Here is a 27,505-nt window from a genome sequence, read left to right on the forward strand (position 1 = left end):
GGCACACTCCAGAGTGTGAGCTGATACTTAGAGTAGTCAGAATGCAGCTTTCCCAACCAATGAGGCTTTAGTGATTATACCACTGTCCTCTGATCAGTGTACTAAAAGTTACTTGGGCAAAGTGCTAGAAGCAGTGTTAGAATAAGCATCTGGTTCCTCAAAACTAAGGCTTGCCTAAAAGTGGAAGTTTTCAGATCTTAATCAGAATGTCATAAGCAGAGTAGTGTTTTACAGCTTCGTAGTTTTGCATCAACATCTTGGGTTGTTGCCTTTCTGTACAGCTGATGGTCACAAAAATTAAATGGAAAGTCTTTACCCTGCTCTGTAATGTTGACAGATGAGGAACCTTTCCAACTGGCTTTTAATCATTGTTCTGTGTTCCTGGAATTGACTCAGTTGAACTTTGACAATTTACACCCATGAAACATAGGTACTGGAGAACCTCTGTTTTGTTTTGGGGATTTTTGTAGCCTATATTTTTTTTTTTACTTTCCTTGTGTCAACTGCATTTGTGTTACAATGAGAACACTTAAATATTGCTGATGTTAAAATCAACAGATGGCACTTTACCTATCTCAATGAATGATAAAACTAATAAGCATAATTCTGAAACTAAGACAAATTTTGTTCTGGTCAGAGTTTGTGGCAGAATGGCAAATTGTAGTAGATTGGCAAAACTGGGCAGCTTTTCTGACAAACTTTAGAAAATCATGAGCCTTGCTAAGATCTTACTGTAATACTCTTGTAATACATTGGACTGAAGCACAAAAGAAGGTGCAGTAAAGAAATAAATGTTTTTTACTAAATATTTCAAGCTGTCTGATGTGCTCTCTTAGTATTTGCACCAGATTGTTATGTCTGCAGGTGTTGCAGAGAGCTGTGGTTGTGCCATCAATAGCTTTGTGCACCTTCATTCTGTGTGAGGCTTTTGCTGCATGGCAACCTGCAAATGTGGGGTTTCATCTGGGTTACCACAGGAATAAACTTCTCAGTATACTATATAGAGGTCTGTCTTCATAGTTACTGCTTTAAAGAGAAAGTGAGATGACTTTTTATTTACTAAATACAATATTAACATTGCAATTTTTATCAAAACTTTATATTAGCAGAAAGTGAATGCTGTTTGTCATCCGATTCTCCTTCAGAGACCTTTTTTTCTTTCTGGCTTTCTCCAGTGCACTTAGGAGCCTGGGGGGGAGAGAGAATGGGATGAATTGAGTGTTGAGGGTTATGTTTGGAAATATTTTATCCGTTAACTTTAGTTTAGAGTAGATAATAGCAGTAGGTAAGAGACTAACTGGTTCCTTTTCAGCCATGGAAGTAATCAGCTGGGGTGGTCCCAGGGCGCTCTGGGCACGAGTATTGCTGAGTGATCATTGGCTGCCACCTGCGTGACAAAGTAAAGGACCAACCCTTCCATTTATACCAGTGGAGCCAGATCACGGGAAACAATTGACAGGTAAAATATACTTTTGAAAATTTAAGGGAGAGGAGAGAGGACACATGATAAAAATGGAGCAAAGAAGCTGAAAGATTTACCACAGATAGCAAAGGTTGCTCCTCTAAAACTTTTACTTATCTATAGCTTAATTCTTTTTGGGGAGAGGCACACGACAAAGTTCAGGTTACTTTGTTGCTCCCCTGGCAACAGAGCCTTGCTTGATAAGAAACAATGTTAATCAAGTTGTAGCAGCAACACTTCTACCAGAATTTTATTGTAGTTACAAATTACAGTTCATATTTATGCACACACTTCCAGATCTTTGAATCCTTGTTGTCTTGACATTGGATGTTTTGCACTGGTCCAAGAGATGGGTATGGCTTTTGGTTTTTTAGGCTAAAAATATGTTGCTGAATTTTCAAGTTTATCAGTTGATTGTACTGTAGTGAGTTACTCTAGAAGTTCAAATGCCATACAATAAATGAATGTAAGGACGTCTTAATCTCGCTGATAAAACAATGCTTAGCATCAATATTTTTCTTCTTTTTATTATTTTTTTATTTAGAGAATTGGCTAAAAATAATTTTTAAGAACTTTTAACTACATTATTTTTGCTTATTTAGAATTGTTAAGCTTATGCTTAGCTCAGCGTGATACAGGACTGGTGCGACAACTCGGTTTTGATCAGTGACTCAAAATTGTGATCACCCTGATGTCACCGAATGGCCACAGCTTGTAAAAGGTAAGCAAAAAGCATATCAGGTTGTTTCTCAAGAGTTTTTCTACTATAATGTTTATTTTAAGGTATTTAATTTGTATGGCCTGAAGTTAGTTTTATAAATAATATTAAGTTACAGTTTGTTTTAGATAAGTCAGCTGGCAAAGTTGAGTCACACTCTTGCTGACAGGGATTTCAACGCTCCCTCAGTTTGCCCTTGCCTGCTTTTTAAAATACAAGCAAACGCTGTGGTGCTCCATGATATCCCTCTTAAGAACAATGCTATCATTTAAAAGTCCCTGGTAGATTTTGCTGTCATACTGAATTTCTGTATAAACTGTTTAGCATGCTTGTCCAAGCATGTGTGCAGTTTTTGTTTTGAAGTATTTATCAAGATGGCTTGATGATGTTAAAGTGTGTGTGAGCTTTCATACCATTACTTTTCTCATCTAGAGAGGTACACTGGAAATTAAAGGAGTGGCTTATAGAATGGAGAAGTTGCTCCCTGTGTTATTGGAAATGAGCCACTGTTTGAATTTGCGAGCTCATACTGCAGTATTCAGATTAGTTGTTGTCTTATGATCAGTATCTACAATCTAACTGAAAGCTGAAATTTTTAAGAGCATTTGCTCTGAGATTTTCTCTGAACAGAACTCTTGTTTCAGATTTTAAGCATGATGAAAGGACGTCTTGCCGTACTATGTAGTTGTTTTTCAATACTGTTGCCTGCTCACGGGAAATAACAAGGTATCTTGTTTGTAAACAATTGGGTATTGCAAAATAAATAGCTTCTCAGCAAACAAGTACAATTCCTGTAATGAGATTGATCTTCCACTTCATTTTACTGAGTATTGAAAGCTCATTTTATGAGGTGCTTATGTTGTCATTTGAAACCTTCTAAAATCGAATTAATATATCCATTAATTGTTCTGCAAATCATAGTTATAGTAGGTCTGTTCATATTTTAGAAAACAATAAGCTGAAGGAATTTTCATCCTGTGTTCTGCAGAACCACTTACCTTAGAGGACTAAACCTTTTTTGACCCAACTAGATGGTATTTTTTTCTTATATTGTTTATCTTATAGACACAACCTTTTTTTTTTGAGTAACATATACCTAACTGCTTTGTCTCTTTACAGCCCTAATAATATTCTCACAAATAGTGAGGATAGGAAAAGATTTTGGATATACTGCTAGCTGTTTTCATGTCTGTATTGCAGATCACCAGGCTGCTTTTTTTATATGCACAGTTTAGATGCCAGTGTGCTCTTTTTCTGTAATTCTTCATGCTGCTGTTTATTTTAAAGGCTGAAAGGCTTTAGGTATTCTTGATGGTTTTTTTTTTTTTAACACCACTATTTCCTTTGTATTTTCGTAGCATCTAAAAGCACTACTCTTTCCCAAATCCTCAATGTGTTGTATGTCCCAATACTGGAATTAAGAAAGCAAAGCCTTAAATGTCCAGACATTTTGCTACCATTTTCTAAAGTCTTAGAAGTAAATAGAGGAGCTAACCAGTATGAATATAAACATATGTCTTTCTTCTATTCCAGCTTCTAACACTTAAATGCTCTGGTGAATGAGTGGGAAAAAAATTGAGATTCTTTTCACTAAGCATTTAGAGGCTTTCTTTGGTCACTGGAGTTAAAAGGAAATTCTTACTTGTTTTGCTGCTGAGCAGTATTTTTGTCAGCAACTGCCTTGTCTGTCCTGAATTTAATGAGTAAGGGAAATGTAATTTGGAGGTAATAAATAGAGGCCAAATTTTGAGATTGGGCAGTTTTTATGTTATTTTCCAGTTAAAGAGTATTTGCATTTTAAGCACGAGTGTAATATTAGTTGGATAGGAAGTTCAGAATTCTGTCCCTAGTGTCTGTTAAATTTTATAAGTTAGTGAAATACAAACAAATAATTTCCTGTGTTTTGCATCATCTGTCACCACACAGTATCCAGCTAACCTGGGAATTATAAGTTGTCTGCCAGAAATGCCTTCTAGGCACTGGGTCTGTTTAGTAGAATCCAAAAAGTTGTTAAGATCTGGTATTTCAGAAAAGTAACTGAAATTTTAGTAGTGTGTTTGGAGAGCAGTCTAAACTTTAGTAGGAGAGACCATCCAGTAAAATAGCACAATGAAGCAGGAAAAAAGGAATGCATCAGACTACATGTGGAGATTTCCAATAGCATTTAGAATCTTATAGACAGTTTTATAATAAATAGAGAAATTTAGAAATTGCATAGCTATAAATATTGATTTTTTTTTTTCCTGTAAAGCTGTGGGAAAATCTGCTTAGCTGTCCTAACTGAAGTCTCTCAGCAGACTCTGGTGAAACCTAAAAAGTTAGTTCTGTTTGCAGATTTTAGCTCACTTCTGTTTTTAGAGAGCTGTCACGAAAGACATTTTTGTTCATCTAAGCTGCGGAGTTTTACTGTAATGGCTGTGCTTTGTTTCCACTCCTTGCACAGTATTTCCAGCATGGCAGTACTGGGCAACTGTACCAAAGGTTGTTCCCAAGCAAAGGTTCCATAAGGTCTGATTTCAAGACTGTCTTGTCTTCTGGCTTGTCTGGCTACAAACTCACTGGCTAGGGGGAAGTTCTGCCTCAAAGAGAGAAAAAAAATGCTGTCTGAAAAAAATTAACAGTTGGATCAGTGCTGTCTTAAGGAAGATGGGAATAAGGAGGAGCTAAATGACTATAATTTAGTCTACTTTAAGTTCGTATGGAGCTATACCCATTGAATTAGTCTGTAAATTAAGTCAGTGGGGTTGCCAAGCTAAACACAGGTGCTGCTTGTGCTAGGCAATAACACTTAATTCTGAATTTGGCTGGGTTGAAGAAAACAGAAATCTGTGAGATTAGCTCCATAAATTCAGGTGGAGAGAGATAAGAAATTTGTTTCGATATCCTTTTGGACCCTGTTTCTTAGCTGCTATTTCTTAAAGTCCAGCTCTGTAGAGAATTTGTTGGTTGCAGTTGATCACTGATAATCTTTGAGTACACGTTTGGTTGCAGAAGTGGTTATGAAGAATTAGCCCAGAACTGGAGCACTGTGCAGCCTGAATGCAGAAGTACTGCCAGCAGAGCTCTCCCCTAATGGCTCCTGTTGCATAAGCACGGGGAAAAAGTGCTCTCCTGCTTAGGGAAATTTAGCTTAATTATACTATCATGTTTTATGTGATAAACTGTATTCTAGAGTTTGAGAAGTTAAATCTGCAAGTATGAAAATGTTGATGCTTTTAGTGGCAATAATACACTCATTGCATTCCATCTTTCAAAACTTCATTTTGTAATGACTTAAAAGAACAGGCAGTGCTTAAGGTTTTCTGTCTGGTTTTGCAGATCACCAGGAGAACCACACTCTGAGAACATTGAAACTAGCCGAATGTAAGTAAATGACTGGATGAGTTTGGTTTGTCTTGATAAAAATGTTCTAAACATGTAGAACAGTCACTCTTGCATCTGCTTAGTAAAAAGAAGACAAAAGCTGAGTAGAACTGTGAAATTACCTTAGCAAATTTCATATTAATATTTTGCAATTTTAAGCCTCTGTAGAAACTGATTTTTAATTTTTTTTTTTTTTTTTTTTGTTTGGAGAGTGCATGAGTTGGAGGGAAAGTTCAGAGGTTTAATTTAATGTGAACCAGTAGATGGTAGCATAATACAGTGTCAAAAATCTTACAGCCTATATTCAGACTTCACAGAAGGGATGTAATTGCTACCTGCCATTCGCTAACATCTTGCATGGCTTTGAAGACACTTCAGTATTAAGGCACAATACCTGCTGGTATCTCTTGTGGTAGATGGATTGTTGAACTAAGAAAAAGAAATTGTGACTTAATTTGGTGAATTTATATGTCAGTTACTTCTAGAAACAGAAAACTAGCTCTCTTTTGCTAAACCACAGAACATCTTGGTGACAGGTCTGAACCTTTTTAACTGTCTTCATTAGGTTAGAAGCCAGGATGAACTAAAACCAAGATTGTGGTAGATTGAAATGTTCATTTGAATTCAAAATTCAAAGGAGTTGCTGGAATTTAGACGACTATTTAAAAACAAAAAGAGTTTTTTGAGACTTTATTCTTCTGTGAGTTAGCAAACAAAATTCTTTTCTAGCTATTCAAACTGTCCTGTCATAGAATTCAAACAGGGAAACCACAAACTGCTCTTCTGGATAACAGCGCAAGTTCCAAAATAATAGAGGGAATGTAGCCCAGTAGTTGGTGTGCTGTCTGAGGCTTCAAAGGATCTGGGTTCATTTCTCTTCTGCCATGAACTTCTTCTCTGACCTTAAACTGTCTCCTTCACGCCTTCCCCCAAGCAGTCTAGCGTTGTACATGCCGTGAGCTGGATGCCATTTTCAGGATGTTTTGCAGCCTAGTGGCATAGTGTGAATTGCTCAAGGACTTCTCAGCTGTAGCTGCCCAACTTAAGGAGGAGCAAAACTGCAGTGAGCCCCCCCCCCCGTATGTTGGACTGCATACCTAAAAAATGAGGAGGAGGAAACAGTGAAGGCTTTTCTGAGCAATTCGCTGCAGTGAAGCCTTTTCTTGCACTAGGAGAAGCAATTCTCCTGGTATGACAGATTTTTTTTTTCCCTCACTCATACCATCTGCTACAGAAGTGCTGTCTAGCTGCTTTCTTAGGAATGCAAGGGAGCCTGACCTGAAAGGTGACTGCCTGTTGGTGTGTGGACTCTGTGTGTTGCTGTGTTAGAGATCACAGGGTAAAAGCCCTGCCATAATCTCTTATTCCTGCTCCAGTAGTGGCCCATGCTGCATTGTGGTTTATTGTTCCTGCAGCAAGTTATGTCCTTTAGTTTCCCTGTCTTAGCCAAACAGAGGAAATAAGGCTGCAGGCTGGCTATAGTCCACTCTGGATGTTACCAGTTGGATTAATGGTTTTTATGTATTTAAAGCAAAGATGTATCAGCATCACTCACCTAGACTGGTGTGAAACAAAGACTTTAACAACCTAGCATAAATCAGAAGGAAAAGGCAGTAAAGTTTTTTTCCTTTTAGAAGTTTAACAATTCTTGTGTGTGTGTGAATTATCTTCCTTCAAGAAGCCTTCAAGAAGAGCCGAACAAAAAAAAATTACAGTAGTAAGCTTTTCTGTGTTGTAGCTGAATACTTTTTCTTTTTTATGTACACCAGTAATCAGAGTGGCCCTGACTTCATAAATTTTAGCTATCTGTCTAAAATAAATATGAGCCAGTTAAGCTGTAGTAATTCACATATTTGATGAGTAGTTATGCAGTATATTTGCAAAACTAAATGTTTTTTGATCTATATCACAATGTGATATGGACTACACCTGTTACAGAGAATGTTTGCAATTCTTCTGCATAGCTGCTCTTGCCACATAAGGTGGAATGGCAGGTTGAATGGTAGAGTTGTGACCTGCAAGCCTGCTGTGTTGCTAAAAATAGTTACTATGTTATTTACATGCCTAAAATTCATTAGTAAATGCAGGGACTAAAGCAAGTGGATTTTTGTTTGCACAATGAATGGTTGGTTTTGCTCTGGCTGGCTGATGTAATTACTTTATTTATTTCCATGTTTTGAATTGCAAAGCTTCATACCAAGAGCATAGTCATATATGTTTCACATGTTTGCATGAAAAGAAATTTAAAGAAAATATTCAGATTCTTACACAGCAAAATTTTGCATAGGTAAGTCTTGCTTATCCCAGGCTTTTCAAATTCTGGGTCTCCATGTGATGAACATGAACATCTTGGTGCTGATTCAGATTTACAAGTCTTTTATCTTAGAATTGTTAAGGTCAGCATTTTCTGGCTGCTCCTGTCACACATCTCCATTGACTTTCCCTTTCGATTCATATAACTTTTTTAAAACCTGTGTGATTTAGCACTAAATCACATAATTTGATTATTTAACAGTAACTTCTTTTATGTTCATGTGTTTTCTGACTTTTTTTATCAAGCAAAGGTATGACTGTCTTCATACAGCTTTCTGTGCTTTCATCTTTCCTTCTCTCTGCTTTTGAGGATGGGATTCTTTGCAATTTTGAAACCCTTATCTGTTTTTTAATATGACTGTAGCAAGACAATTTTTCTGAGACAAGATTGTGAGATAGATGCTGACTGTGTTCTTTGCTCCCTTTCCCTGTCTTCCTGCATTGCTCCATATAGCCAGGACAGACCTTCTGTTCTCAGGGTTGCCCTTTCTGAGGAAATGTCACGCTTTTGTCAGCACATGATATTCCCAGAAGCACACTGGATCTAGAATACACAGTGGGAAGCAAGGTCCCTTGGGTTAAACCAGTATGGTCCAAGCAGAGCTCACAATCCACCCCTACTATTGGGATACACCGCACTGGAAAGAGTGGGGTTTGGAAAATGTGAGCCCTATACACAGGCATGTTTGCCAGACCCACATTTGCTGTGAGGCCAGAGGCTGAGGCAGGCAAAAGGTGTTACAGCACTGCTGGAACAAAGGGCTGGGCTCCAGCTGTGGGTGGACTCTTTGGCAGTTTGGTGTGCAGGGCTCTTCTAAAGGCTCTGTGTGGGCAGTGCTATTATTGGAAGCCTGTCTTTTCTAGCACTGCTCTTCTTACTCTAGCTAAACAGAAGCAGGAAAATCAGCATGCAAGGTTTGAAGCTGAAACTTGCACAAAGCAATATTTAACTTCACAAAGATTACCATCTACAACACCTTCTTTAACAGTTTTTGGCATTCTGGTCGTCTTCTTTCCAAAGTGTAGTATAACTGCTGCAGATGTGTCTCTTTATTCCACAAACACATCTATTGAAAGTTATTTTGCTATTAGTACTAAAAAATCTGTTTCCTGGGTTTCTATGCATATTAATGCTTTTATTTTTTTCTATTAAGAAAATTGCTTATGAACATTTTGGCACTTCTAAGTTCCTAATAGGCATTGTAAAACAGGCTGTTGTAGATTTCCATTTAATGAAATTAGCTATCTTGGAGCAATCATAGAATCATCAAGACTGAAAAGGAACTTCAAGGTCACAGAGTCCAGCCTTTGGCCAATGACCACCTTATCTACTAGACCATTGCATTACATTCCCCGTCCAGGCGTTTCTTGAACAATTCCAGGCAGGGATGGTGACTCCACTACCTCTGTGAACTGCCCATTCCAAAGTTTGACAGCCCTTTCAGTGAAGAAATTTTTTCTGATGTCCAACCTGAACTTCCCCTGGTACAGCTTGATGCCATTTTCCTCTTGTCCTGTCACTGGCTGCCTGGGAAAAGAGACCAGCCCTCACCTGGCTACAGCCTCCTTTCAGGTGGTTGTAGAGAGTGATTAGGTCACTTTTCGCCCTCCTTTTGTCCAGGCTAAACACCCCTAGCTCCCTCAGCTGGTCTTCCTAAGACTTGTGCTCCAAACTCTTCATTAGCTCCATTGCCCTATTCTGGACACACTCCAGCACCTCAATTACTTGCTTTCACTAAGTGGTCCAAAATTGGAGATGGGATTCAGGGTCCAAGGACAGGGAGATCACAGCCTCATCCTGCTGGCCACACTATTGCTGATACAGGCCAGGTCACCATTGGCTTTCTGGCACTGCTGGCTCATGTTCAGCTGCTGTGACCAGCACCCTCAGGTCCTTTTCCACTGGGCAGCTTCCCAGCCTCTCTGCTCCAGCCTGTGGTGTTGCACAGGGTTGTTGTAGCCCAAGTGCAGGACCTGACACTTCACCCCGTTAAACTTCATGCTGTTGGCCCTATCAATCCATCCTGTCCAGATCCCTTCCTGCCCTCCAGCACCCCTGTCCAATGAGAGATTTGTTTGTAAAAATAATATAATAGTTATTGTATCCTAAGCAAAAACCATTCAGAAGCTTATTTCGTGCTGCTATTTCCAGACAAGTATGAAACATTCATTTGTATTTCTAAAATTTAGGTAAACTTACAAGCAAAAATTTTGCAGTTATGCAGATATTTTAAACTTCAGGCACATTTTGAATGTAAATGTAAACTTGAATGTAAGTGCTTTGTAGGTGAATTTTAAATTATTACATGCTTCAAATCTTTCAAAAATTCCATTAATGTTTAAACTCCTAATTTTCTCTAAGGCAAGAGATTCCATTACATGATATTTCTCCAGTATTTAGTTTAAGGTATTTGAGAAATGCAAATTACATTCTGTTTCATAGGAACTTTTGAACCAGTACACTCAATCCCTGTTTTTTACAGGTTTTAGACATTGCAAAATTACTACAGAAAATACAGCCCAGTTCACCTTTGTCTTGGTTATACATGTTTCTCATGATATTCCACAATTTTGGCACCATTTAAATTACAAATGCAAAGTACTACTATCTGGCTTTTTATTAGCTAAAGAACACATGGAAAGCCTAAAAGCAATTCTTTTTCTGTAACTGCTACAAACTAATAAATGCTAATTTCGTTTTAAACAGAAAAGTGTGCTTGTGAAATTGTTGGACTTTAAAGAAGGAAGTTGAGTGTCTATTTTAGGTGCCTCTCCTCCTCACTGAAGCATTGCTTGGGGAGGTTATACAAGGCCCACTGAGTGGGAAGTTTTCTTTCAGTCATAAGAATATGCCTGTGAAATGTTTACAACTTCAGCCACACCAGTGCAGTTTCATTGTTGGATGTGCAACAACAATGGATATTTGGAAATGTTTATGCAGGTCAGTCACTACAGCCTGAGCTACAGTAGTAACTGTGTGTGCTCATGGGCAGCAGTGAGCCAGGCCTTGAGTTTTGTAAGGGACCAGCTGCTCTTGACCAGATCCCTTTATAGGAACTTGAAGAGAGCTGTGCTCTTCACGAGTGTAGCATGAGCTAAGAATAGAGAGTAGTTTTATGTTACTTTGCTTGATGAACCCGTTTTAGTGCCTCAAGCCAAGAACTTTTGTTTTCAGCATACTAAATGAGCAGGGGAATGTAGAAAGAGATCAAGTTGTCACTTGTGGACAATACAGAGATTATGCTACAAGTTCTTTTGCTGAATAATGTAGAAATAAGAAATGTGGGCTTTTGGCAATGGACAGTGATACTAATACCTGAAGTACACCAGTGGGAATGTGGTATGGAATGTCTGAAAATCTCACACTGACTTACTCAGAACTGCATTTTCTGTAAGTCTTTTTGTTGGTGAACCTCAGTAAGGGTAGCTCTTGTGGAAGGATTGGTAAATTCCCTTCTACCTTCTGAGGTCTGTATCCTCACTGAAATTTATTTTATTTATTTACCTAAATTTGTCTGAGGTAATGAAAAGTCTGAAAAGGTGAAAAGTCTGTGGAGTAGCTGCCAGGGAGAGGGGAAGGATCCAGCTGGATCCCTGTAAGTTTATGGGGACTTATGGAATTCTTACAAGAATACTCAGAGATGGCGGATGTCATCACAAGGCCTCTCTCAAGGATTTTTCAGTGATCTTGGGAATCTGGAGACTTCTCAGTCAGCTGGAGACTGGCTGATGTTGGCCCAATATTCAAGAAGGGCAGGAAGAATGACCCTCCAAACTACAGGACTGTCACTCTCACATCATTTCCTGGTAAAATTATGGAGAAGATTATTCTGGGAGTTACTGAAAAACAGCTGAAGAACACCACAGACATCAGTCATAGCCACCGCTGGTTCATGTCAAACGTAATTTCTTTTTATGATAAGGCTTCCCATCTAGTTGAGGAAGGGAAGCCAGTTGATATAATCTTTTTGGATTTCCATAAAGCATTCAATACTGTCATTTTACAGTATCCTTCTGGATACAATGTCCAGAACACAGCTGGATAAATACATCATGTGAGGGGTGAGCAGCTGGCTCACAGGTCAGGCACACAGGGTTTCAGTAAATGGGGTGACATCAGACTGGTGACCTGTCACTAGTGGAGTTCCACAGAGCTCCATCCTTGCCCCTCCTCAACATCTTCATCAGTGACTTGGAGGCAGGTCTCCAAGGTATACAGAGCAGGTTTGCCAGTGATGCTAAATTGGGAGGGGCTGTTGACTCCCTGGAAGGCAGCCAGGTTGTGCAGAGAGACCTCATCAAATTAGAGGTTGGCAACCACCAACCACATGAAGCTCAGCAAATACAAGTGCTCCTGGGACCTGCATCACAGAAAGACCCCTGGGGACCCTGGTCAGTGGCAAGTTGAACATGAGCCAGCAGTGCCCTGGCAGCCAGGATGGCCAGCCATGCCCTGGGGGGCATCAGGCACATCATGGCCAGCTGGGCTAGGGAGGGAATTGTCCCACTCTGCTCTGCACTGGGACAGCCTCACCTTGAATATTGTGTGCAGTTTTGGATATTGCAATATGAGGAAGATACAAAGCTGTTAAGAGAGCATCTTAAGGATGGCTACAAAGATGAAGCACCTTGAGGAGAAGCCATATGAGGAGTGGCTGAGTTCACTTGGGCCGGTCAGCCTGGAGAGGGACACTGAGGGGAGACCTCATCATGGTCTACAGCTTCCTGGTGAGGGGAAGCAGGGAGCAGACACTGATCTCTTCTCTGTGGTGACAGGATTTGAGGGAATGGCGTGAAACTGTGTCAGGGAAGATTTAGGTTGGATATCAGGAAAAAGTTCTTCACTCAGAGAGTGGTTGGGCACTGGAACAAGCTCCCCAAGGAAGCGGTCAAAGTGCCAGGCCTAAGATCAAGAATTGTTTGTTAGGCACATGGTGTTATTCTGGGTGATGGTGCTGTGCAGGGCCAGAAATTGAACTTCGATGATCCTTGTGAGTCACTTCCAACTAAGGAAATTCTATGAAATTCTAACATTGCTGTATTCTAGTACTGTTGTACACCATATTGTTCGCTTCCATACTTGATTTAAAAAAGAAAAATTAAAAATACAACCTTCTGTCTCTAATAGACTTTCAGAGAACTTGAGTCAGTGAGTTGCCAGCCACAAGTTAAAATAAAAGTGTTTGTACAAACAGACTTATTGTAGGCATGACAAAGTTTGAGAAGTGATCAGTAGCTAAAAACTAAAAGCAAAAAAAATGTTGAGTCCTTCAGAAAACTGTTAGAGACAAGTCTAAGCTTAGCTTTATTTACTGGCATCTCAGACATAACCTGGTTAAAGTGAAGTGTTGTTTAACATGATAAAATGTGTTGTTAATGTATCAGTGTTTATACATTGATAGAACTTTATTCAAACTAGATATGTGAGCTAGAAAGGTGTGCATGTTGGTTGCCACATCTCAGGTGTAAAAATTGAGCTTTTTCATATATAAATACTTAACCTGCTTGCAAATTACAATATTTCACACTCTAAATCTGGAGGTGTGGAATGATTGAAGGTCAGGAATGATCAAAGCACGAAATTTTGCATTCAGAAATAGTTGTCTCGGAAATAATTTATTGTTCCAAGTTGTACTAAAACACTGTTGCTTTGAGGGGATTTAGGTGGTTTTTCTTAAAGCCTCTATACTAATGGCTGAAGTATGAAAGACAAGATTAAAAAAACCCACTTATTTTTAGATGTACGTGGAGAGAGGCAGATTTTCATAAGTCTAGATATAAAAATGTGAGACCAGAACACTTCCCTTAGATTAGGGTATAGCTATTCCCTGTTACACAGTAATGGTTTTAATGATATTGCTCATGCTGCTTTTTCTTTCCACATCCATGTCAAAGTGCCATGGAAACCTTTCACCTCAGTTGGTTTTTTGTTTGCTTTCTGTTCCCTGGAACAAAAACATTCCAGGCAATGAAAGCTCAGGTAGACATCAAAGTAATTGTTTTCCTTGTAAGATGTATTTTCTTCTCTGGGATCATGAGATCTTGAAGAGTGAAGAGAAAGAAGCAGAGGTTTTATTGCTGAGTAATCAGTAGTCACTCTCAGAACATTTTCCTTTTGAAGTAACTGCATTGAAACTGCTATTTAACCAGCCATTATTAACAGCAAGGTGCAGCAAATGCTGAGTAGTGCCAGTGGGTCTAGCACTTCAGTTCTGAAGTACTTGTTCTATGCAGAATCTGCACATACATTGACATCAGGAAATGCAATTTTAAGTTAATATCACAATTTCTGCTCCTCTAATCTTAGTAGTATTGTATCAGTGAAGTTCCATAAAAAGCCTGTATGTAAAACCTAGTCAGAATGTTTGAAATCTTTCATAGCTGGTAGTTTTCATTAATAACTTATTATTTTAAATGCAGTCAAAGTTTAGGGGTTTCTTTCTGAAATGTGGTCAAACATGGTGCTCTCGATGCTGCATGCAGCTGCTTCTGTCCTGGTTACCTGCAGCTTTCCAGTAATTTCTTTACTATTTGCATGTTTCTGTAGAAGTCTGTGGCCTTATTAATAAGGCAGTTACATTTTCTTTTGTGCATATATATAGTACTGAGCCCTGGACTTGTACAGCAATACAGCTATGATTTTTTAGAATACATACTTGACACTATAATGGCAGGAGAAACAGAAGGATTTGGCAGATAGCACTTTTTGGGATTGTTTTTTTGTTTTATTTGGACAACCGTATAATTTATTTAAGCTGAGGATGAATATATCCAGCCTTGAGGTTATCTGTAATTGTGTTTTTAGCATCAGTTTAATTAATCAAGGAATATTTTTTTTTCAGATTTAAATAGACTAAAAATGATAATTTAGTCATCTGGAATCTTGTTAAAATGGGTAAAATAGTAGAGTATTGATTTTATTGCTAAATAAATGAATTGTTTGTGTTTCATGCCTCTTTCATCTGTCAGTGGCAGCCATGCCTCAGTACTATATATTAGATTCAACACCTGTACAACTTTCAGTTTTGTTTCAGTTGCAGCCTTGTTTTGCATCCAAATTGCTCTCTTTTTTAGCAACAGTTGAGATTGTTCAGAACTGTACAAGATTGTCTCCACTGTAGCACTACATGTAAAGCTGAAAACTGCATAAACAGGATTTATCTTTTACTTACATAGAACCCAAAAATTAAATTGTGCGTTAAATATATTTGCATTTTTCAAGATGAGAATCCTGCATTTAAAAAAATCTTCTACTGTGTTCTCTCTGACAGAAATCTTGTGTTTCAGTGCCTGACTAATCTCTGCCTTGCTGATGCTATTGAATGAGCTTTGTATGTGAAAGCTCCACTAATCCTTGTACTTACTGTTTGAATGTTTGCTACAGGAAGCGAGCAGCTGCAAAGCATCTAATAGAGCGCTACTACCACCAGTTAACCGAGGGCTGTGGAAATGAAGCCTGCACGAATGAATTTTGTGCTTCCTGTCCAACTTTTCTCCGAATGGATAACAATGCAGCAGCCATTAAGGCCCTCGAGCTTTATAAGATTAATGCAAAACTCTGTGATCCTCATCCCTCCAAGAAAGGAACGAGCTCAGCTTACCTAGAAAACAATTCCAAAGGTGCCCATAACAATTCCTGCACTGACAGAAAAATGAACAAGAAGGAAATGCAAGGCCCAAGAGATGACTTTAAAGGTAAGATGTTTACAATTTTCATAAAATAAAACACATTTCATATGCACAAGTACAAGCCAACAGAATTAATTCTGGTGGTGTTCTACTGACTTTAGTAAAATAGAATATTAGACAGTTGAGTATTTTCCTATGGATTCAGAAAAATGCATGGATTAAGGCTGAACACTGATTCCAAATCTAGATCTTGACCACATCTTTGTTAAAATAAGCATGCATTTGTTGTCTTACAAGAATAGTGATTTTTGCAAATATGGAAAAGTTTTAAGTGCTGTTGTATGACTCTTTTAGTTTTGCTAGTTTCATAGTTATTCTGCAGTTAATAAATTATAAAAGTTATGCTTGAACTAATTTCAGGTCCTATGTTGAGAAACTTAACAGATCAAATAAATAATGCAGTAAGTGATAGGCAATACATTCACCAAGCTAAAAAATGTTTGAGAACAGTTATTATTAAGCCAGTGTAAAATGAAATACTGTTCTGTGCATATGTTTTCTAACTTCTGTTTAGCTTTTCAAGCAATCTCTAATACTAAATACATACTAATAGAATAATGTTAGTTGTCACCTTAACCCGTGATGCAAACATGTCCACAAACCAGGCCAAATGGTTTTTAAAGCCATTAACCTTTGAGCAGACCACCTTTAAGTGTTTTGCCAAAAAGTGATATGAACACAAGTCCAGATTCATTTATTTTAGCTAAAGGTGAATTTTTTTACTAATGTACAGCAAGGATTTAAAAAACCCTATAGAATTAGCAATAAAACATAGTACTGTGGTATAAGCAACCCAAGATATTCCAGCACCAGTTTCTTCTTTATCTGATGCAAGGATAAATTTATACCCAAATTACTTATGATCTGAATAAGCAGAGAGGCAAACATTAGGAAGGGGAAAGGGAAGGAAATGTAGCATTAGATGAGCAAGAGGCACATTAAGTCTGTTTTGTGTTTTTCCTCTTGATTTTTTTTGTATTATTAATGGAGCTTTTCAGATACAGAATTTTCCTTATTCTATCTAACCATCCCCTCTCCCCAAGGCAGGTACCTAAGAGTCTTCTGAACCTAGCTCCAGAGACAGTCTGTTGGCTACAGCAGTGACTCAGACTTCCTCTCTTGGATCATCCCAAGTATTGACATTCCTTTGTAGCTGTATAGACAGAGAGCTTTTAATGCATTCTTAAAGCTCATCTGAGGCTTAGTTACCTTTGGAATTGGGTGATGTCGAAGGAATCTAGCATTCTGAATTTTTTTAAGGTCTGCTACAACAGTTGCTGGAAAATCTGCAGCAAAGTTTAGCAAAGCCGAGGAAAAGGATGTGCAGCTTGCTTTTATGCTTGACATAGGATTAAAAATTCTTAAGAAATTGAAAGAAATATGCTTCAGAAATAATTAAATTACTTTTCCGGAGTTCTTGAACTACTAACACCTTTAAAAGAGTGAATGAGGAAATTCCTGTTGAAGTATGGAAATCTGAAATTTATAATATTGTTGAATTGTCAGTGTGTGCTGATAATTTTTATGCTATGAATAATGTCTGTGGTCCAGAGTCAATAAACTTGAGACTCTGGTCCTCATTTTGAGGAGCCATGTCATGGAATATCATCTGTATCAGCAGGTAAATTTGTCTTAACACAAGAAAATTAAGACTTCTTTTAAGACAAGTTTTGCTTCCTGAGCATGCACTGCAGCAGATAAAAATAGATGTTGTGCTGAGCTTGAATCCTTTCACAACATTTTCAGTAGAGCTGTTTTTTTAGCAGGACAGATAGTAGTTTTGAGATTTGTCAGTGTCTTCAGATTGGAAGTCAATCTAAGCTGAAGACATAAGCCCAACCTTCCCTGTGTTACATGTGCTCTGAGAGTGGCTTGGGGTTCTGTGAAAGTCAATAGGTTGTCTGTATCATCTAATTTGTATTTTTAATGTAATGACTTCTTGGAATGAGTATCAGTGTAGGTAATCACATTTCAAAATATTTTGATGTACAACATGTTTATTAAACATTTCTATTAAAATGATACACTTCTTTCTGGAGAGGTAGGTAGTTCTAGCACAGTCGGTGAATACAATTTTTAGATGTTTTCTCTGGAGATGCTATTAAACTGATTCTGTTTTAGTTCTAAATTATGTGTCAGTTCAGAAGAATCTGCTTAAACTAGAATATCTTTTTAGGGTGTGATCATGTTTACAGTAATTCTACTGTAAATCATCACCTGATGTGAAAGCATCTGTGGGTTCTGTTTGAGAAGTAACATAGAAAGCTATAAATAATGTTTTCTTTCTTTTTTCTAAAGAGAAAGGAAGATTTCAAATAACAAATGGACTCTTTGAATGACTTATTTTGTATCAGGAGTTTGGGGAGAGGGAGAACAGACAGGTATTTGGAGCAGATGATGTGTGTAAACCATCTTGTTCCTCTGAATAACATGTTGATTAGTATACCCAAGTTGCTTTTCTTAGTGAGGCCTAATGTACAAAGACATAATCTACATGCCACGCTGTATGTGTAATTTAGAAGGCAGCCTAAATTTCAGAGCATATATTGAAGGGTTTGGGAGAGTTTACGGCATCAGTTTAGTCTAAAAACAGTTGCAGAAAGCATTAAAAAGAGAAATAAGAAATCTTATATTCCCATTAACATACAACAAAACAAGTGATTGAGTCTTTTCTTCAGGGTCTGCTTTGAAAAAAGAGGTTGATACAGTCTAGTTTGTTTAGTTTAATGACTTACATATTAACTATGCAGATTTACCAGAAGATTGTATTGTCACAGCCTTATTCATTAAGGCTTTTAAAGTTTAAACCTCTTACTGATTGCACATGTTTAGACAATACAGTACTGTTAACTACCTAATGTAGTTAATTGGCTGCAAAACAGTTTCACTATTGTGCACATTCTGATTGACATCCATGAATAAAATATTTTACTAAGTCAGTGAATGAAGTAATGATTTTTCATGCTAATGAAATTAGAAAGTATCTGTCTTGAATTTATTCAGTACTGACACTGTTTTTGCAGTTTTAGTGATGATATGACACACAGGTTTCTTAGGGCAAACCAGAAGTATATTATCTTTTTAATTTTTATATTAGTAAAACTAATATCTTTATCGTTTTATAGATGTGACCTTCCTAACAGAAGACAAGATATATGAAATTCTTGAACTATGTCGAGAAAAAGAGGATTATTCCCCTTTAATCCGGGTGATTGGGAGAGTGTTTTCTAGTGCTGAAGCACTGGTGCAGAGTTTCCGAAAAACCAAGCAGCACACCAAGGAGGAGCTAAAGTCTCTTCAAGGAAAGGATGAAGACAAAGATGAAGATGAAAAGGAAAAAGCTGCCTGTTCGGCTGCTGCTATGGAAGAGGATTCTGGTGCATCATCATCTTCATCATCAAGAATAGGTGATAGCACACAGGGAGATAATAACCTCCAAAAACTAGGCCCAGATGAAGTGTCTGTAGATATTGAAGCAGTCAGGCGGGTCTATGATAGGTTACTTTCTAATGAAAAAATAGAAACTGCCTTTTTAAATGCACTTGTGTACTTGTCACCTAATGTGGAATGTGACTTGACTTACCATAATGTGTACTCTCGGGATCCTAACTATCTGAATTTGTTTATTATCGTTATGGAGAATGGCAATCTTCATAGCCCAGAATATCTGGAAATGGCTCTACCATTGTTTTGCAAAGCAATGAGCAAACTGCCCCTTGCAGCTCAAGCAAAACTGGTCAGATTGTGGTCTAAGTACAGAGCAGATCAAATTCGGAGAATGATGGAAACATTTCAGCAGCTTATTACTTACAAAGTCATAAGCAACGAGTTCAATAGTCGTAACCTAGTGAATGATGATGATGCTGTTGTTGCTGCTTCGAAGTGCTTGAAAATGGTTTACTATGCAAATGTAGTAGGAGGGGATGTGGATACAGATCATAACGAAGAGGAGGATGAAGAACCCATCCCAGAATCAAGTGAACTAACTCTTCAAGAGCTGTTGGGTGAGGAAAGAAGAAATAAAAAAGGTCCTCGAGTAGACCCCCTGGAAACTGAACTTGGTGTTAAAACTATAGATTGCAGAAAACCACTTATCCCTTTTGAAGAATTTATTAATGAACCACTGAATGATGTTCTAGAAATGGACAAAGACTACACTTTCTTCAAAGTAGAAACAGAGAATAAATTCTCATTTATGACCTGTCCCTTCATATTGAATGCTGTTACCAAGAACCTGGGATTGTATTATGACAATAGGATCCGGATGTACAGTGAGAGACGCATTACTGTGCTCTATAGCTTGGTTCAGGGGCAGCAGCTCAACCCCTACCTGCGGCTCAAGGTGCGGCGCGATCACATCATCGACGACGCGCTCGTCCGGGTAAGTCAGCAGCAACGGGGCTTCTTGGCTCTGACCGTGCAAACTGCGTGGGCTTGGAGTCACTGGAAAGGACTCTGTGTGAGTCACATAGACTAGATTTCCTCCAGAAGAATCTCAGACAGCTTTATTGTTTGAATTCTAAGCATGGTGCTGGAGATCTTTATATTCATCAGAACTACTTCTGCAGATTTAGATGTCATAAAGTATCAAATAGCTCTTATTCCCCATTATCAGATCCTGCACAGATCTTGATGGTGAGAGTAAGCAGCTTCTGTTTCCTTGTCCTCTGCACTGTCCTGAATGGTCTTCTGATGGGTAGGGATTTTCAGATGGAAGTTAAAATTAAAACATTTTAGTTGTGTACTCTTCTTGTGGACATAAAAAGTCCTAGAAATAAAGCATTATTTAAATTTGGTGCAAATACTGATATGACTGACAAAGGTAGAAAGACCTGTTAATACCAAAGAAGTGTGAGAGCAGCCTGTTTCTGAATCTGCTGACTTCTTTTAATTAAAACTTAATGCCATTTGTTTATGCATTTTTTGAAGAGGAGAATCATACAGGATACAAACTATTTTACAGTAAATAGGTCCATATAGGAACCTTAATATGTTCTTTATTTTAGGACCTTCCTTTTTTTTTTTTTTTTTTTTTTTTTTTTGTTAAAGCTGGTAATATTCAAAAACTCATTTTCCTGTGTTTTGTTATAAAAGCACAGGAAATTTTTAACTTTACCAACTGCTTTAAAACTTGTTACTGAAGACCTAGAGAGGTGTTTAGAGAGAGTTTGGGGAAATTACCTCTCATTTTGCCTCTCAGCCCAGCTGTTACTTGTACTTAAATTGAATGAGTGTAACTGCCAGTGAAAGTCAATTGTGAGAACCCTGAATGACCTGCTACCTTGATTTTTCTGTATGCCTAGGAATTTTCACTTGAGTTAGCTGCTTCATGGGAATTGCTGATATTATGATTTGTCAGGGAAAACATTTGTCTTCAGTACCAAAAGAAAAAATGAAATTGCAGTGCAGAAGTGGCTTCTGTCTGTAAACTCAACTTTATATTAGGCAAATAAATATAAAAATACTGTGTACCAGGTTTTTTTTTGTATAAGAATACTCTAGTTTCTCTACCTATCAGACTTACAGTTCTGTCCAGTTATATTTTGTCATATTACTGCAATGGAGTTTATTCCTTGGATGTTCAGCTTTGGACACATAAATTCTGGAAAAAAGGGAGGGATAATTCATTCTCTTTAAGAAATGAAGAGGTAAAAGATCATAAAAGCTAGTTTTAATATGTTCTTTTCAATGTCAATTTAAGCAGAGCAAGAGCAAACCTTCCTCTTTATCTGATAATAAGAAAGAAAATCCATAAATATGAGAAAAGGCATTCTTTTACATACTGCTTGTGGTAGAAGGGGAAATCTTTGAGGACAAAAAAATTATATGTTTAGGTTAAAAAGTTTGTGGGCAACATCAAGTTGCAACAAGGCCTCAACAGTCACTGCTGTGCACATTCTTGGCCTGTAGGAAGTTCAGAAAATTTAAATTAGATTAAGCTCAAACATACTAATCTAAATTATGATGCACTTGCAGCAGCTCTTGCTCAGCCTAGCAGCCTGAGTTACATGCCTGGGCAGTTGCCATGGATCCTCCTATGGCTGATAATTTAAGCTGTCAGAGCATGCTAAATTATGGTGACCTGACTGTCAGAGCCACAAGGAAAGTAAGGATTTTAAACCGTTTATTTGGGGACAGAAAATAAAGGGAAAAGATAAAATTGTTCTAAATTCAGGTAGTCTGAACTAAACTGTAGTGGTAGCCAAAAAGACCAAGTGCAGCCCAGGCATTTCTCAGAAGTGGAAAATGGGTTCTATTCAGTAAAATGGAGATGAAGCACAGAGGTGACATCCAGAGTGGAGGAAAAGAGTATGTGCTGTTTTAGAGATGCTACAAGGTAGCTGTTGTGGGATGATGTGGAAGTAGGGAAAATTTTATTGTATTGTATGAAGTGGGTACAGAATCCACCTTTTAACTACTGATATGTTTTAACTGATGATACAAAGTATCATAGCTCAGTGAATATATTTTAAATATTCCCCAGGAAGTGTTAGTGAATGGAATGCTCTAATGTTGCTGTTTGCCACAGTGTACCTATTCTCTTTCATTTGTTTCTTCTCATTTTAATATCCATTTTAATATCAGAAAAGATGCAGTAGAAATACATTTTGGAAAGCTCAGAGTCTCTTCAAAGAAAATGTGAAATCCTTTAAGGATTGAGTTGAATGAGAAATACTGGTTTTTACAACTGGTAGCCCCTAGTTTTATTATCAGGAAGCAGGCTTAATATAAGCAAAACAACATTTTGTTTTCCCCACTGTGTACCTCAAAAGGGTGGGTGTTTTTGCCCAGGACTTGTAACTCTTCATGAAAGAAAGATCCATCAAAAGCTAATGGACTTTATGGGCATTTTGGTGTGAGCCACACACAAACCTCAGGAAATCTCTAAGCTGCAAATGTGCTGGTAGCTGGGAAGTTATTCCCGGGGAGATACTGCTCCACACTGTTGTCTTTTGTCAGAAAGTGCCAATCTGCTCAAGAATTCCACACTGTTGTTACTGGGAGTCTTTGCAATTGGTTCAGAAGTGATTTTAGTAATTTTCACAATTACTTCCTAATTGGTCTGAAATAGCTCTGGAGGAGGCTCTTCAGTCTTATGTCCTAAGCCTTAAAACAGTTTGCTCTGGCTCTGATGGGAATCTGAGATGGGTACCATGGGCTTCTGTAGCAGTACTGACAGCATCAAATCTAAGAGAAAGCTGCACTGGATCACTTTGCATCAGGGTTGGCTGCTGTTTTGGGTGTACAGTATTGAACTTAGGAAGAGTCTCACTGAAAAATACCAGAAAGATCTTTCAAAGATAATAATATTCATTTGTGAAAGTATATCTGTTCAGTGACAAAATGTTTCTGAACATGCTTAACATACAGGTAATTAATTATGCGTACCAACATATTTACCCTCAAATTTAATATGTTTTGAACTTCAAAGGTTTGAATATTTACAGACTTGTAACTACTATTTATGTCACTAGACCTGTGTCTTGACAGAAAAGTCAGTGAAACTTTTTTGAGTATCTATGGAATCACTGCTAACTTCCTGGTAAAAGCATTTTCAAAAATATTGATGAAAATGAGGTTGAGACAGTTTTATTCATATTTTTCTTATTGATGTTGAATATTTTTCAAACAAATACTTTGATCAGCCTTTGCAATTTCTTGCAAACACACTAAATACTGGCTTTCTGCTGATCAGTTGAGCTGATAAAGTCATTACCAAGCTATTTTCCTCCTATCAATACTTAATAATTTAGCTTTTAGAATTCAATACGTATATATTCTCACTTCTTGAACTTCAGTAAGGCAAATATGAACACTGGTAAGTGATTTTTTTATTACTGTTAACAACATAGGACTTTTTTCCTTCTACTAAGTATTTGAAGCAATACTTTGTAAATACCTTGAAGGCATTATCTTGTTTAAAGTTGCTTGTTGAGAGAATCTTAGTTCCCTAAAACACATATATTTAAGGAAAAATTTTATTTACAAACTTCTTTTCAATTTCTTTGCATATATGAAACTTGCCTCAGAAATTTATTTTTTCTTTTTTTATTGGAAATTATTTAATGAAACCTCTTTCTTTGTAGTGTATACTTATTGTATACTTACTTGTATGTATGTTAGTCTGAAAAGTCACCTGGGGACAGGGGTGGAATGTTAGAATTTGTAACACTTTAGTCCCCACTTTTTTTAAGGAAGTCTGGTATTTGGGACTTGGTAGCTCAGTTTGCAGTTCCTGAAGGTAGTTAGCATGCTTTTTTCTGTCTAGCAGATTTAATAGGTTAGCTGCACTGCTGAGTCACCTTGTGTGAGTGTGGTAGTAATGAAAGGAAATACCTCCTTAAATCCTCTCTTCTGCCTTTTCATTCCCCAAGAACTATTCCTTTTGTCCTTTTCTTCAGAGTTTACTCTTCCCCCACCCCCATGGCCCAGGTTAAATGTGGCATTCTTCTCAGGTAGCAGTAATTTAAAGGGTGTGAGTTATGACACACAACTTCTGCAAGTGAAAACGTGGTGGATTCCTTCAGCAGAATCAGGCTTGTACTTGGCTTGCAAATTAGAAACTCTGACAAATTGCACATGGAATGCAGACAGCTAGTGGGCAGCAACCCTCTCCTGCTTGAAAATGTCTCTGCTGAGTGATTTGATGACCAAAACTCTTCTGTGACACTTGAACCCAGTAGGCAGATTCTCTCCCGTATTAGCAGCAAAGTACTTCAGGAGATTTGACGTTTCAGACCACGTTGAAGTTTGTGTGTTCAGATGAAAGTGTCAGCCCTGGTATGCACTGGTTGGGTGCAGAGCATGTGACTGTTGATGTGTGCAGACGCCAAATGCATGAACTGTAAAAAAAACCAGCTGGAGCAAAGGCTGCTTTGTCACTGTAACTATTACTTCCCACGCTGCTTTTTGGAAAAATGTGTTGACCAACTTATGTCATAATGTGTCACTGGTACTTTCAAGCTTAAATTAGCTGTGTTCTGTCATTTTTCTGTCTAGTGTGGCAAGCATTCCTGTCTCTGCCTTAAAGAGAACCTTTATGTTATGATAGATCTTAAGGTGGTTTGTGATCATTTTTAACTGAATAGAAATTAGTTCCATTGCTGTCAATTTTAAGCAGATTGCCAAACACTGCACACAGGTGTTACATTAAGATTTTAAATTTCATATTTCTGTCATTCCTGTCACATTCCTGTCTTTCAGGAAAGCAGTGTTATCCTGTAAACAAAGTAAAATCACCCAGTGTCTTAAGTTGTGGAACATTGTTGTGTTTCAGCAAACAAAAATACCGATACTCTTTATAACGTCATCTCTCAGCTTTCAGCTTTTCGGGTCATACATTCTTCTGCTGCTTTTGACATTTTTAGGAATTTTAGGCAGTCCCTGCTTTTTAGGAAGTCCCTGGAAAATGTAGTGATTATTTCAATGACATAGCAAATCAAACCATCATGACAGAAAACAACTTCTAAAACTTCAGTAATTCACACAGATGATTGTGTTTCCCTCACAGCATCTATGTTGACAAGGTTGAGATAGTTATGATTATTAAAACCAAACAAAGGCAGGCCCCAAAACATCTAAGAACCAGAGAGCAAAAACTGAAGTTCATAATTCCCTCCTATAGAAACACGGCTGCAGTTCTGCTTAAATTCAGTGCCTCCTTACAGTTGTGTTTGCTGCTGTTGCCCACTGCATTCAGTTTTTATTGTGGAGCATCAGTGTTGACACAGATACTCAAAGGAGCAGCTAAACCCACAACTTTGAATTGAGCAGCTTAGCAGCATTTTCCTGCTTATAGAACCTACTTCAAGGAGCATCAGGCTTTGCTCAAAATACTGGATTTTTGATAATCCTTTATCTGAGTCCCTTGCAGACATCCAGTGCACTGTTTTAATCTGCCTAGCTAGCATTGCTCAACTAAGACTGTTTCCTTCCTCTTTTTATAGGCTGTTTTTGTCAGCCAAGAAATAATTTTGAAATTTCTTTAACTGCTGTATATGTATAATTATGAACACCTTCCTTAGTGTAATTTCCATGACACGATAGAGCCTTCACACTATGACATAGTTTTGCTGTCCCAGAAGAAATGCAGAGACAGCATATGCTTTCTCAGAACTCATGAAAATTCATAAATCATGCAATATATTAAATTACTGGTGGTAAGGACTACAAAGCCAACAAAATCTTGGCTGGGGAGGAAAAAACCACAGCTTTATTGCTGTTGGTTGTAAGTGGAAGGGATCCAAATAAAAGAATTTCTGTCTGTCCAGCTTGAACATTTAACCTGTATTTACAGTTTTAAAATAAATGCTGGTTCTCTGTTTTTCAAAAGTTGCAAGTTTTACTTGGAACGTGGATTGAGCTCCATTGTTGCCTTAGGAAAAGAAATTTTTGTACAAATGGCTCAGGTGGTACATAACTAAGTTTTTCTGAAAATGTTGTGGTTTACTGATTGAAATATAGATTAATCTCACTTGCTGTCATTATTGGGGTCTTCATAGCTTGCCTTTGTGGTTTTTTAACTGAGATGTATATGCTATGAAGTTACACTCCCTCTTTCCAAATTTAGTTGTCAATACCAGGTAGTGGAATTTTTTCTCCACATACTCCTTTTGCATGGGGTGCTTCAAAGTCTTCAAGCCCATTATGATAACCCCTCTAAATCTGTAGCATCCTGCCCTGCTGCGCTGCTTGGATCACGTCTGGCTGACTTGGTAGCTAGCAGGAGAAAATGTGTCTTGCTGGTGGTGTGATTTTGTGAGTCCATAGTGTCATTGCTGCTGCCTTTACCTTCTCTGTTCTGTTCCTTTTTTACTTTACACTTCTGTAGTAAAATTCTGGGCTGTAAAGAGAGTTGGCATGTGTGGATAAGGTAGGGGAGTGAAATAAAAAGTAAGGTTTATCATGTTAAGGACACCTACTGATAAGTCCAATTTGCAGTAGCCCCTATCAGAGGCAAATCTCACAAGTAATATGGTCTTGGTAGAAGAGTATACAGGTCCATCTGTGCCTTAATTTACTGCTGTTGAGTTTTCTTTGCCACATAGGCATGTTTATTGTGCTGCATATGTGTAACCAGTGTGGTTATGCTTTTAAGTAGCATATTTCTTACCAGATGCAAAATATCCTTGCTTAACTTCTGATTTACTGAAAGGATACATTTCTGGTGTAAGCAAGTGAAGGACCTGGCAATGTGCACTTACAGCCCAGAAATCCAACCACACCCTGGGCTGCATCAAAAGCAGCGTGGCCAGCAGGTCAAGGGAGGTGACTGTTCCCTTCTGCTCTGCCCTTGTGAGACTCCCCCATGGAGTGCTACATCCAGCTCTGGGTCCTCAGCATAAGAAGGATGTGGACCTGTTGGGCTGAGTCCAGAGGAGGGATGCAAAAATGATCAGAGGGCTGGAGCATCTCTCCTATAAAGACAGGCTGGGAGAGTTGGGGTTGCTCAGCCAAAGAGAAGGCTCCTGGGAGACCCTGTAGAAACTTCCAGCGCCTAAAGGGGCTGATGAGAACTGGAGAGGAAGTTTTACAAAGGCATGTAGTGATGGGACAATGGCAAATAACCTCATATGATAGAGGAGAGGTTTAGATTAGATATTCAGAAGAAATTCCTTGCTGCAAAGGTGGAGAGGCACTGCAGCAGGTTGCCCAGGAAGGTTGGCAATGTCCCATCCCTGGAACTATTTATGGCCATGCTAGATGGGGCTTTGAGCAAGCTGGTTTACTGGAATGTGTCCCAGCCCATGGCAGAAGGGTTGGAACTAAAGATCTTTCCAGGTCCCTTCCAGCCCAAACTATTTTGTGATTCTGTCGCCTCTAATGGCCTTTAAATAGACTTGAAACCCTTGTAAAATGTCAGACTTTCAATTTGGTCTGAACTGAACAATTTCACAGCAGCAGGGCAGTAGATCTGTTTAAAGGCACTGAAGAAATAAGAGCAAGAGAGTTTTGAGACT

The 27,505-nt window shown here is 38.1% G+C and overlaps 1 protein-coding gene across 5 annotated transcripts in view; it reads left to right on the forward strand.

Moving 5' to 3' along the window:
• UBE3A (ubiquitin protein ligase E3A) overlaps positions 1-27,505 on the forward strand; it is a 54,200-nt gene that overhangs the window by 16,287 nt on the left and 10,408 nt on the right. For 2 of the 5 annotated variants that reach the window (XM_058824933.1, XM_058824934.1), the window contains 5 exons: positions 1,313-1,459; positions 2,065-2,183; positions 5,499-5,543; positions 15,241-15,551; positions 18,671-19,926. In XM_058824933.1, the coding sequence (XP_058680916.1) occupies positions 2,164-2,183; positions 5,499-5,543; positions 15,241-15,551; positions 18,671-19,926 (1,632 nt within the window). In that variant the 5' untranslated portion in view covers positions 1,313-1,459; positions 2,065-2,163. Of the gene's footprint in view, positions 1-1,312; positions 1,460-2,064; positions 2,184-2,824; positions 2,907-5,498; positions 5,544-15,240; positions 15,552-18,670; positions 19,927-27,505 lie in introns of all 5 variants that reach the window. The other 3 variants (XM_058824935.1, XM_058824936.1, XM_058824937.1) reach the window with 2 other exon arrangements.

This window comes from Ammospiza caudacuta, chromosome 2 (genome assembly GCF_027887145.1).
Source record: "Ammospiza caudacuta isolate bAmmCau1 chromosome 2, bAmmCau1.pri, whole genome shotgun sequence".
Classification (NCBI taxonomy): Eukaryota; Metazoa; Chordata; class Aves; order Passeriformes; family Passerellidae; genus Ammospiza; species Ammospiza caudacuta.